The sequence below is a fragment of the Apodemus sylvaticus genome, chromosome 14 (assembly GCF_947179515.1).
Source record: "Apodemus sylvaticus chromosome 14, mApoSyl1.1, whole genome shotgun sequence".
NCBI classification, from domain to species: domain Eukaryota; kingdom Metazoa; phylum Chordata; class Mammalia; order Rodentia; family Muridae; genus Apodemus; species Apodemus sylvaticus.
In genome coordinates this window covers 87,729,571-87,743,158 of record NC_067485.1, presented here as the reverse complement: position 1 = coordinate 87,743,158, position 13,588 = coordinate 87,729,571, and the positions used below count along the sequence as shown (strand labels likewise).

The following is a 13,588-nucleotide window of genomic DNA, read 5'->3' as shown; positions in this document are numbered from 1 at the left end:
CCCACAGCCCCTGCTTAGCAGTCAGTTCTCTGATTCACATAGGACTGTATTCTCAGACTCCTCTTCATTCCCATAGGACATAAAATCTAGAGCCTTCTCAGTTAGATCATCATGTCTGCTTTTGTGTGCAGCCTCTTCCCACTTGGCTTTTACCCTAAAGATTGTTCTCAGGTGTGTATTAACATCACAAATTCTCTGTATTTTGTATCCCCCACCCTCCATTCATGATCAAAGTCATCAGACTTGTCCTTTTAAAATCCACCACACACAGTCTTCAAGATCTTGGTTTTGGTATAACCAACCTTGACCCTTCTCTCTACCTTTATAGTCATGTGCTTAACTTCATTTTTATCATTTCTTAATGTTTCTTAGAAGCTTTTACAAGTATTTGCTGCCTATGGGTATCTTAAAATAGATTACGTCACTCACACTGATGAGAGTAGGGAGTACAGCAGTTGGGACAGTAGTAATGATGAGATTTGGGCTGGGGTTGGAACTCTGGTCAAGTGGTTGCCTAGAATGATGAAGAACTGGGTTCTATCTCCAGCACTGCATGGCATGAGCACACGCACACACACATACATGTGTGCACATACTAGCAGCTGTTTAGTTACATTAACTGAGGAAGTGATTTCAAGGAGGGCTCTTGTAATGGACATCATTTGCTGGCATTTAATTTTCACAACTCTGGGATTGGTATCTCTGTCTCTGTCTCTGTCTCTGTCTCTCTCTCTCTCTCTCTCTCACACACACACACACACACACACACACACCTCCCACGATTGCTAGTGAATACAGTGAGGCTTAGGATCATGAAACATTGTATAACATTGTGCCAGTTGTTGGGCTCAAACCAGAAGTCTGGGTGTTCTGTCCATTGGTGCCGCTAATGTCTCCACTGTGGAGATGGCCTTTTCTAGGTTTTATTTCCTTCTATCATTTGATCAACTTTTTACCAAGATGGCTTCAAACTTATAGAGATTCACATGCTTCTGCCTCCTAAGCTCTAGAATGAAAGGTGTATACCACACTACCAAGGTACCTCATATAGTTCTTTATTAGTGTGATTGGATCCAATCTTTTCCTTGACATTTTGTGCTCTTAAAATATTTTAAAAATTTCTTTTATTCACCAGGAATGTCAATTCAGCACTATAATGTCAGTATTCAAGAGATTGAGGCAGATGGATTGCCTTGAGTTTGATATCAGCCTAGGCCAAAGGGTGAGATCCTGTCCCAAAAAACAAACAAATAAGAAATAAATAAATAAGAAAAAATACTTCCTTTTCCTGTCTTACAAAAGATTTATTTGTAATTATGAGTATATATGCATGGGTTTGTGCACAAGTGGAGATGTCTGCAGAGGCCAGAAGAGGGCATCAGATCCCTTGGAGCTGGAGTCCAGGCAGTTGGCATCCACCTAGTGGGGATGCTGCATTTGAACTCAGGTCCTCTGGAAGAACAGTACATGCTTCTAACCATTAAGTCAGCCCTTTAGCTTATGATTCCCTTTTCTCAAGGCAATGACATGAATACTCTCTACAGTTTGCTTCACCACCATAACAGCTGTATCTCTCAGTTCAGTCTTTAGTCCATCTGTTCTCTGTGACCATTCAGGACCTATCTAGTTTTATTTTTCTCTGTACTGAGTTTTCCTTCTTTAGAATCTAGACACAATTGTAAAAAACAAACAAACAAAAAAATGAAACAAAGCTCCTGTTTAAAAAAAAAAAAGCTGTAAAACTGCTAAAGAGTGGAGGGAGGATTGTGGGAGGCAAATGGGTCAAGGATACTGCGAGTCAATTAACCTCAGCCCACGGGCTCACGGAGCCTGAGGCACTAACGGGGAGCCTGCGTGCATGGCTCTCACCTAGGCCTTCTGAGAGGGAGCAGGGTCTGTGGCTGATGCCTTGCCTGCCTTTTGGACCTTTGTCCTCCTACTGGATTGCCCTGTCCAGCCTTAATACAGGGGGACGTGTCTACTCTTATTGCAACTTGATATGCCGAGTTTGGTTGATATCCCTGGAGGTCTAGCCTTTTCTGAAAGGAACCAGAGGAGGAATGGATGGGGAGAGAGGGAGTGGGGGTGGAAGGACTGGGAGGGAGGAGAGGGGGACACTGCAGTTAGGATATACTATATTTGAGACCTGTGGCAGCTCATATCATGGGTTGGTTGATGGTCTATTAGCAAGGCAGCCTTCCTCACTGCTGTGCCTGCCATCTGGAAGGTAAGGGGCTTTTGGCTTGAGCTAAAGACCAACATACTCAACCATCTTCAGTGGCCTTTGCTAAACACTCAAGGTGGTTAGACTCTTTTTACTCATTGATTTGTCTTTAGCAACTGAAAACCTGACATCTTTGATGAACCAGACAAATTTCCTACCACCTTTGCTGTTAGCTAGTTATCTTTTATTGAGAAAGTCATCACCTTCCTTTAGAAAACCAATACCCTTTGCACCTAGTATCTCAGTAGAGAAGAGGAAGTTGCCTAACTAGACAGCATCCCCTGCCATCCTCAACCACACTAAGGCAACTGGCACCTTCTTCTCCATGCTAGTGACCGCCTGGCTCGTTCTAGGTCATACATCCTGCAGCTTCCCTAGTCTGAAAGTGAAAATGAAGATAATCTTCGGTTTCAAGTCTTAAAATGGTACTCAACAGGTTTGCATTTCAGATGTGAAGCATCAGGAATGCTCAGCTGGCAAACTAAACTTTATGCAGGGATACCCAGATGGAAAGCACTTGAAGCCACCAGCATTTCTGATAAGGATAAGGAATGTTTAAATTGTTCTTTTACATGGTTATTTATTTATTTATTTTTTGTGGCCACAGGGACAGAGTGGCAGTGAAGGCTGACAGAGTGGCCGGGTGTCTCTGGCCGTCCTATCCCTTGCTATCTTGTCTTTTTGACGCTAGGCAGGCTAGCTCAGGAGCAGTGTTGACTCATTGTAGTCTGGTGTAAAGATCTGATCATTTAGTATTAATTATCATTTATAGCTAATTCTCTCTTTTCCACTGAAGACTTTGCCAAATTATCAAACTGAAGAAAATGCCCCAGTTGCGTGAGACCTGTTCAGAATGCTTTATTCTGAACATTCTTTCCTCTTGTGCAAAGTGTCCTCTGTTAGGTATTGTGAATGGACATGGAGTAAATGAGATCAAGAAGAAATCCATAGATAATTTAAACAGAAGGCCTAATTATTTTGCTTATTTCTTTCATCAATAGCCAAGATGAAGTATATGACTTTGCTATAAGTCATTTGACCATTTTTTATAAATGAGATTAAAATTAAAATTGTCAAAGTATATATAATTTTAAGGCTATTTTAATTTAAAAGTGAATAAGTATACTTATTTTGTGTATGCGCATGAAGGCATGTGTGCACCAGCATGCAGTGTGAAGGTCACATGAAGGTCAAGGACACCGTGGGGAGTTGGAACCACCTGACAGCAGTCTGTGCCAGCTGGAAGTGGAGAGCATTGAGCTAAGGCGTTGATCCAGATTAGATTGTCCAGCATCCACTTGGAATCAAATGTTACGTGGCCACCAGAATGGTGACTATTCTCAAGCCTTAGAACTTACGATCAGAGTGGAGCTGTTGACGGGTGTGGGGGCGTGCACCCGTGGTCAGGGTTCTGATGGGCAGGGCGTCTTGCTGCAGGCCCAGGTGGCCGTCCTCCCGTGAGTGAAAGCGTTGTCGCCTTCTCTGTGCTCACCTCTCAGTGCGTCATGCAGCTGCATCACTGTTGGGGTCATAGGTAGATGGTGAGTCTCAGGGAGAAGGGTTCTTACCATTTCTTACTTTTCTAAGGGTGAGAGGCATTAACTGTTAAAATTAACTGTTTGTTTTTCTTGTGGGGGTGGAGGGCCTTCCACAAGCAGAATTGGTTCAGGGGACTGAAACATCTTAAACATTTGACAGCTTGTTTGAATGTATTGCCACAGTTATAGCGCAGCATCCCAGGGCTGCAGGCAGTGGGAGACATGGCAGGAACGGAAGTGAATGGGGAAGGTGAAGAAAGGTACTGAGTTCAAAGAAACTGAACATCTCCCTTAAATAGGTAAACACGTGTGCACTGTTTGACTTTCTATACTGAGTCAATTGCGGTGGAAGACTCGAAGGTCTCTAACTGACTCTGACACCTCCCTGGGCGTCAGCTGTCCTCTTGGCTCTTCAAGCCCCTTTGAAGCAGTGTTCCTTCAGGTGCGCATGCTCAAGCCAACACACTCCTCTTGTAGTAACTGCATGTTCTGGCCTAGTTCCTGGCATCTCCTTTACTTTGTAAGAGAAGTGAGAATTCGTCCTTGAGTTGGCTTTTATGGAACAGTAGGGAAAGGGTAAGCGAAGGGGGCTGCCAGCTAAAGAGGCCGCAGTTACTAAGGAAAAAGTAGAAGTGTTTCCGTCTGAGGAGAGAGCCCTTCGGAAAATCCAGTTTCATGGTCAAAGTCCATGGATACAAATGTGTCAAGGAATGATAAAATGCAGCAGTGTTCTTCTTAACTCGCTGGCTGGCTGGCTGGGATCAGGAAAGGGAAGTCCTGAGCGGAGGAACACGCTCTCCTGGCAGCCTGGCCACGTGGCCAGTGGTCGTCTTCAAGCATCTTATGGAGCAGTGGATAGTTTAAGAACTCCCTGGAAAAAACTAAAATAAGGCATTATTGCTACCTGAGATGTGTATGTTACCCAAGTCCTAAATGAACAGCCCAGACAGACAAAATTAGGAAAGAGAAACATGAGTAGTCAGTGTGCTCCATAAACACTAGCCAAACCATATGTAGCATTAAAGTCAAACCCTGTGTAAGTGGATCTCACACTCTGATTGCCAGCATGATGACGTGAGTGGGGAATTCCATATGTGATCCCGTGATGTGTAGAACATAGGTACATTAATTGCAAATAGTAGTACATATATTACCATTAGATCAAATATGTGTAAAAGAAAAGTTTCCTGTTCAGGCTGGGTTCCATCTCCAAGGACCCTGATATATGTTCAGATATTTTAAAGTATGGAAAAATGACAAACCTGAATAATTTCTGGTCCCAAGCATTTTGTAAAGGGAGGTCTGCAGGTGTGCTGGGTTCTTCCAATGATGGAGAGCTTGTGAGGCCTTAGGAATGTATTGCTTCCCAGCTTGTCTGCTGTGTTTAACTCAGGTTACTGTGTTCCTCCGCTCCACGTGGAAATGGCTGGCTTATGTAACTCTGTTCATTGGTACTGTTACTTCTAGCTTTGTTCTATGCTTAAAAGGTATTTTCATACTAGTGTAAAAAGGCTCCAGTGCCTTCCTTCAGATGCTTTGTGGTTTTGTTTTTCACATTTAAACCTCATATGTGTTTATGAGGCAAGAAAAGACTTGGGTCCCCGGGCGCCCTAGCTGCAGTGAGTTGTGAGGTGCCCTGGGGTGCTGGGAGCAAAGTGGGGTCCTCTGTAAGCAGCACGAGTCATCTCCCCAGTCCCCAAATTACAGTCCTAGAGAGTGGCTTTACTTTTGGTCTACTAATGAAATGAATTTCACATTTACAGTTGTCAATATTAAATTTTCACTGAACATTCGATTATGGTGTTTGGTTTTGATATTTGAATGATAAAATGTATTAGCAGTCACAAACAGATTTAGTGTTAGACTGTATATTCAGATATCTTTTGTGAAAATTGTGCATGATCTTTCCTTTGATACACTACTTCTTATTTGTTATGTTCTTTCATATTTTTTTAAATTATTATATACTAATACCTTTGCCTTCGATTATTATTATGGGCTAATTTGATCATTGAAAGTATAGCAAAAATCAGCTTCTGACCATATCTCGAGTTGATGTTTTTCTGAGGAAGGTTTTTGACCACCTTTTCTTTATATTTTTGGAAATTGAAATTTTTAATTGATCAGAGAATCAAATTTTGATCACTCATGCTGCCTTAGAAGACTATAGCATCTATACTTTGTGCAGACCTGGGTAAAGTAGCAGTTTGGCACTATGGTGGCTTCTCTTTGCAGGTGTCTGTGTGCTCTAGGGAGGTCTGGTTTCAAGTCTTCACTATACACATGGTAGGATTTTAGTCATTTGGGTTTTTTATTGTCTGTTAATATCATACCAGACAATGTATGGATATTCTACATTTAGCGTTTAAAGTATTTTTATTGTGGATCTCCTACATTCATTGTATTTGATCCTGTCTCCCTTCCCCTGTGCCCCGCCCCCATTTCCGTGCTCCACCCCCTGTGCCCCGTGCCCCGCCCCATCCCCGTGCCCCTCCCCCATTCCCTCATGCCACCCTGTCCCCATCCCAGTGCCCCGCCCCATCCCCATGCCCCTCCCCCCTTCCCCCATGCCACCCCGTCCCCATCCCAGTGCCCCACCCCCATCTCCGTGCCCCCCGCCCCCCGCCCCCATCTATACCCCTGGTCTCCGCCTTGTGCTCTTGCATGCTCATTTCCAGCCTCCTTGCTGTTTGTCGTCTTGTTTTTGTGTTTCACTATTTGTGGTGTTTTGTATGTTAATTTTAAAACTTCTTGTTCTAAGTTATTTATAAATTTAAATAATCACTAAGGTGGCTTTTCAAAGCTTTTGACTGACCATGTGGCAGAGTCAGTGGGCTGCACTCATCTCCTCCACAGTCTCCACGTGACTATGTTTCCATCTTAGTCCTTCAATTGTATGACAACAAAAGGAAATCTGCGAAAGTGAGCAGGCTCCGACATAGCGTCCTCTTCAGGTGAAAACGCAGGGCTCAGCAGGACCCTTGCCGGGACTTTACCACAAAAAGAACAAAAAAATACACTTTTGAATCAAGAAGGTCCTTAAATGCTATATGTTTATTTTCCATTTTCAAAATCATGGTAAAATGTTTCCGTCCTGTTTCATCTCCTTGAAGTCATTGTGTTGCTTTCTTTTCTTACTTGAGTAATTCCCCAGGGAGAGTCTGAGCCAGCCTGATTTGTCTTATAATATGATCGACATTTTGTTGTTGTTTTGAGGCGAAGTCTCACTTGGTACCCAACTTACTCTGGAGGCTTTGTAATCTAACCTGTCCTTTAGCTCAAATTCCTGATCCATCCTGAGGTTACAGCAGGCATCCCCATTCCTGGCTTTATGGTCTATTTTTATTTGGATTGACAAGGCTCTCTGAAGACCACTAGTTTATGGAAAAACAAGATGTTGAGGTTTTCCGGGTTTTTTGTTGTTTTTTGTTTTAAATGATTAGAATATATAGATTTGTTTAAACTTAAATAAAGTCAGTAATGAAGCTTAAAGTAAGTGAAGCACAAATGGCCATAAATTGTGAAATGGAGTGAGTGCAACTGGTGAACACAGGGGCTGGTGACCCCAGGGGCTGGTGAACGGGGGGGGGGGGGGGGGGGGGGGGGGGGTCGCTGATGAACACGGGGTGTGGGGGGGGGTGAGGGGTGTGGGGGGTGTGGGGGGGGGCTGGGGGGTGTGGGGGGGGGCTGGTGATACAGGATTGTCTATATCTTCTCTGTGCTTCAGCAATGTTTGAAATTTCCCACTTACTTTTTATTTTTAAAAGGCGTGGTGGCTCACTCCTTTAATCCCAGCACTCTGAGAGGCAGAGGCAGGCGGATTTCTGAGTTCAAGGCCAGCCTGGTCTACAGAGTGAGTTCCAGGACAGCTAGGGCTACACAGAGAAACCCTGTCTCGGAAGAAAAAAACAAACAAACAAACAAAAAAACAAACCAAGCCAAAACAACAACAACATAAATATGTAATCAGTCAACACTAGTGTGTACATTTGCCTTTCTGATGATGGCATGTGTCTATGTTCTATTTATTTAATAACGATTTGCATAATTACATTCATTAGTTCCATTTTCCATTCACATCATTTTATATGCTCATCAGAGCTATTTCCTGAGTTTTGAATGCCAGCATTTTTAAAAGTTTAAAGGGTTCTAAAGTCCTAGATTGAGGACTGAATATCTACCTTTAGAGTCTTCAGAGTCAAGGGAGTCTGGAAATGCTAAAATTAAATTGCTTGTTCAACTCAAAGTCTGTTGAGTGCTTTGTATTTGTTAGTGGGACTATTTTAAGCCAACATTGCTCTAAACATGTAGATTTAAAATAGCAGCATATGTTCCTTAGTGATCATGTCTGAAAGAATCAATATATTGTTAGATTGTCCCATTTTGTACGAAAGTGATTTTATCTTTTTTTTAGATCCCTTACTTTATAATTGTGTTTATAGCTTTAAAAAGGTGCTTATGTCTTTAAAAAATTGTTGTATGTCTTTTAAAATGTTTAAAATATGACCCTACATTCAGAACCTTGCAAATGGTTAAGAACACAATGTTAAAGTACTGCAACATAAAAGAACTCATGTCATCAGTACTTTATTGTGGTGATTTGACTTTGATTTAATTTGGGACACATTTAGAAGGAAACTTTGTGTTGTGATAATCTTTGAAGAGTTGGAAATAAAGTCTTTGCATGATTTATCATTTTCCATGAAAAAAATAGCATCATAGAACTGAGGGCTTAGACACTTGCCTGCCTCCCTCCCTCCTTCCCTCCCTCCCTCCTTCCCTCCCTCCCTCCCTCCCTCCCTCTTCCCTCCATCCTTTCCTTTGTTTCTTCCATAAATGCAAGTCATAGTAAAAGAACAGATGGGCCTTCCTTTTCTTGATTATACTCCATTTTAGTTGTCATTACTGAGAATTCCTAACTCTGTGTTCCCCCTATGTTCAGGTATATGTCCCAAGTCCACGGTATGCATCGTAACTCTGTGTTATGCATTCCTAACTCTGTGTTTCCTCTATGTTCAGGTATATGTCCCGAGTCCACGGCATGCATCCCAAAGAGACCACCCGGCAGCTGAGCTTAGCTGTGAAGGACGGTCTTATTGTCGAAACTCTAACAGTGGGCTGCAAAGGTTCAAAAGCTGGCATTGAACAGGAAGGATATTGGTTACCAGGAGATGAGATAGTAAGTATATTTTATTTGATAAATTTAGAAATTGGCACTTTGACTTTTTTAAAGTATTAATATAACCTATAGAAATTCACTGTTAGAAATTTAATAATTCTTAACATTTTTATTAACATTAAGGCTCTATATTGATAGCTTCCTTGTGATTCCTAGGAGAAAACTAACTTTTACAAAAATCTTGCTTTTCTGTCTGTTATCTCATATCTAAAAATATAAAATTAAGCTTGGGCAGTAGTGACACATGCCTTTGATCCCAGCACTTGAGAGGCAGAGATGGGTGTATCTTTGTGAGTTCCAGTTTAGTCTGTTCTACAGAGCAAGTTCTAGGACAGCCAGAGCTTCACAGAAAAACCCTGTCTCTAAAAAAAACAAAGTTAAATTGAGTTAAAGTAAATCTTATAAATCATGGCCTTTTCTGTGCTTTCTTCTGCTAATATTAGTTGAAAACTACTTCAACACAGGACAGGGTTTACACTGCCTAGATGGATGGAAAAGGACACGTTGCCTGTTTAGGAAAGCTGTCTCACTTGGATGATACCACGTCAGGCTTGACACAGAGTTTCATCCACAACACAAAGGTCCCTGATGCTATACTGGCCATGGTCCTCAGTGACCAGTGACTTCTGGCAGCACTGGAAGGCCAGCATCAGTCAGACAGGGTGAATACAAAGTTACTTCGTTGTATCCTGCACCTTGAGCTAGCTCCGGCTTGACCTCTCTTAGGGTGCTTTACTCTAGTCTCATTCCCAGGACAGGATTTCATGCTGAAGGACACATACACAAAGACTGGTTTTATATATAGTATTTCTATATCCCCATCATATTTTTCAATATTTTAACTAAGTAGAAAAGCTTTAATTATTATAATAAACATCCTTTAAGATAGTAGTTTTCAAATATATGGGGATTTAGTAATATAATTCTCTACAAATTTAAAAATCTTATAAAATCTTAAGAAATGGTTCATTGTGGCAAAATTTCCTGAAAGATTTTACTTCATATCATTTTCTGGTAGCATGACAGACAAGCCCAGAGTCAGCAAGACAGACTGACTGTAGAACTACCACCATGTGCTTCTGGTAATTGTACATGTAGGAAGTTGGTGAGGCCTAAAAGCTTCATCAGTTTTATTTATATGTTCGAACTCAGGAAAGAAAATCCATGTTTCTGCAAACAGAAAACATGGAAGAGAAGCCATTACTTGAATCAGTATAATTTAGTTTATGAACTGGAATATTTCTGGGAAGAAATGGGACTGTTGTCATCAGAGTGGTTTCCTGTCAAGTCCTGCTGCGGCTGGAAGCCTTGTTGGAGTAGATTACACAGCTAGCTAGCCAAGATAAAGCAAAGGCGGAAACAGAGAGTCTAGTGTGATCAGGACAGCCCAGACAGGATGGTATATTCTGTCCCAAGCACGTGGACACTCAGAGATTCAGAAGACTGTGGAGGATGCCTGCGGTGGGGATGTAACTGCTACCTGAGCTTCCTCTGCACTTGGCACTTGTGGCTCATGTGTGTATACTTCTTAGAGTCAAGGGTTTGTTTCCTCCTCTAAGATTGTGTGTGTGTGTGTGTATGTGTGTGTGTATGTATGTGTGTGTGTATGTGTATGTATGTGTGTATGTGTGTATGTGTGTATGTCTGTATGTGTGTATGTGTGTGTATGTTTGTGTGTGTGTATGTGTGTGTATATGTGTATGTGTATGTATGTGTGTATGTCTATATGTGCGTATGTGTGTATTTTTGTGTGTGTATATGTGTGTATGTGCATATGTATGTGTGTGTATGTCTGTATGTGTGTGTATGTTTGTGTATGTGTGTGTATGTGTGTGTATGTGTGTGTATGTCTGTATGTGCATATGTGTGTGTATGTTTTTGTGTGTATGTCTGTATGTGTGGTGTATGTGTGTATATGTGTATGTGTGTATGTATGTATGTAGGTGTGTATGTATGTATGTGTGTGTATGTGTGTGTATGTGTGTATGTGTATGTGTATGTGTGTGTATGTGTGTATGTGTGTGTGTGTTTTATATATATGTAAAAGTATGTTTGTGTTTGTATACTTTTTTCCTCCTCAGACTGAAATTTAATTCTTCAAGCAATTAATTAGCTTCTTATATATTTCCCCACAGCTTTAGGTTCTACATACCTTTTTTTTTTTTACATATCTTCCCTTAAACATATTTATAATACTCTTTCTGTCTTTTTTTATTTTACTAAATAAACTCTTAAAGTAACAGCAACTATATGGGTTTAATGTTAATTAGTTCTTATTCACAGGCAGCTTTATACTAAATATGCTTATGTAATATAACGGAGTCTATCAAACTTCTGCTTATGAAATATGTAACTGTAAAGACTCAAAGGTAAAGTACTTCTGGGACGTGGTAATGTGTATCTTAAGCATTTCTTGCTTACATGTCTGAAATTGTTTAAAACTTCATTGACTCCTCAGTGTAATGTGTGCATAGTAATCTTTATTTCTTTTGATTAAAGATTGTCTTAGTTACCGTTGTATAACTGTGAAGAGACACATGACCAAGATAATTCTTGTAAAAAGAAAGCATTTAGTTGGGGGCTTATTTAAAGTTTCAGAGGGAATATGGGGCAGGCAAGCATACAGGCGAGGGGCTGAGTGCTTATATCCTGACGCACAGGCGGCAGGCAGGCAAAGAGAGTTGTGGCCCTGATGTGGGCCTTTGAAATCTTCAGGCCCACCCCCAGTAACACATCTCCTTCCTAAAACATTTAACTGGGAATCAAGCATGCAAATATATGTGTGTGTAGTGGCCTTTCTCATTCTAACCACCACAAGAATTAAATGAAATTCTGTCCATGAAGACTACACAAATATACCCAAAGAGAGTATTTGCCCAGTAAATAAGGATACAACATAGTAACATCTCTTATGCAGAAAGGCAGTAGAGTCAGTGATAATTTTAGTGTGTATTTCTTTCTTTTTTTATATTTTTTATTTTTTTAATTAAATATTATCTTCATTTACATTGCCACACCAGAGAACTTCTAAAGCTGATAAACAACTTCAGCAAAGTGGCTGGATATAAAATTAACTCAAGCAAATCAGTAGCCTTCCTCTACTCAAAGGATAAACAAGAAGAGAAAGAAATTAGGGAATTGACACCCTTCTCAATAGTCCCAAATAATATGTCATACCTAGGTATGACCCTAACAAAGCAAGTGAAAGACCTATATGACAAGAACTTTAAGCCTCTGAAGAAAGAAATCGAAGAAAGTCTCAGAAGGTAGAAGGATCTCCCATGTTCATGGATTGGCAGGATCAATATAGTAAAAACGGCTATCTTGCCGAAAGCAGTCTACAGATTCAATGCAATCCCCATCAAAATCCCAAATCAGTTCTTAATAGATCTAGAAAGAGAAATTCTCAAATTCATCTGGAATAACAAAAAACCCAGGATAGCAAAAACTATTCTCCACAACAAAAGATATGGAAGAATCACCATCCCTGACCTCAAGCTCTACTATAGAGCAATAGTGATAAAAAACTGTTTGGTATTGGTATGCAGACAGGCAGGAAAATCAATGGAATAAAGTTGAAGACCCCGAAAAGAACCCACACACATATGGTCACTTGATATTTGACAAAGGAGCTAAAAACATCCAGTGGAAAAAAGACAGCATTTTTAACAAATGGTGCTGGATCAGCTGGAGGTCAGCATGCAGAAAAATGCAAATCGACCCATTCTTATCTCCTTGTACAAAGCTCAAGTCCAAGTGGATCAAAGATCTACACATAAAACCAGATACACTGAAGCTTATAGTGGAGAAAGTGGGGGCGAATCTTGAACACATGGGCACAGGGGAAAAGTTCCTGAACAGAACACCAATGGCTTATGCTCTAAGAACAAGAATTGACAAATGGGATCTCATAAAACTACAAAGCTTCTGTAAGGCAAAGGACACTGTCAATAGGACAAAACAGCAACCAACAAATTGGGAAAAGATCTTTACTAACCCTACATCTGATGGAGGGCTAATATCCAATGTAAACAAAGAACTCAAGAAGTTAGTCTCCAGAGAGTCAAATAACCCTATTAAAAGTGGGGTACAGAACTTAACAGGGAATTCTCAACTGAGGAAACTCGAATGGCCCTAAAGCACTTAAAGAAATGTTCAGCATCCTTAGTTATCAGGGAAATGCAATTCAAAACAACACTGAGATTCCACCATACACCAGTCAGAATGGCTAAAATAGTGTGTATTTCTAAACAACTAAAAGAATGGACTTTAGTCATGTTAATTAGCCTGTATGTATCTATATATGTATATATATACATAGATAGATCAAAGCATCACACTGTACCCTATAAATTCATAATTATTACTTACAGATTAAACTTTAAAATACTTAAAATGTCTGTTGACAGTGTAGAAGAGGCATCAATTTTTAAATTATTTTTATTTCATGTGCATTGGTGTTTTGCCTGCATATATGTCTGTGTGAGTGAGGGTGTCAGATTCCCTGGAACTGGAATTACATATAGATGTGAGCTGTCATGTAGATGCTGGGAATTTAGCTCAGTTCCTGGGCCAGAGGCATCAACTTCTTGTTGACCATATAAGCAGAGTCATTTTTAGACTATCTACTTTGTAACCAGTATTCTC

At 40.6% G+C, this 13,588-nt stretch overlaps 1 protein-coding gene across 12 annotated transcripts in view; it reads left to right on the top strand.

The window, feature by feature from the left end:
* Window positions 1-13,588, top strand: part of Zmynd11 (zinc finger MYND-type containing 11) — a 78,766-nt gene that overhangs the window by 35,563 nt on the left and 29,615 nt on the right. For all 12 annotated transcript variants that reach the window (XM_052156453.1, XM_052156452.1, XM_052156451.1 and 9 more), the window contains exon 3: window positions 8,782-8,941. In XM_052156453.1, coding sequence (XP_052012413.1) covers window positions 8,782-8,941 — 160 coding nt within the window. The remainder of the gene's footprint in view (window positions 1-8,781; window positions 8,942-13,588) is intronic.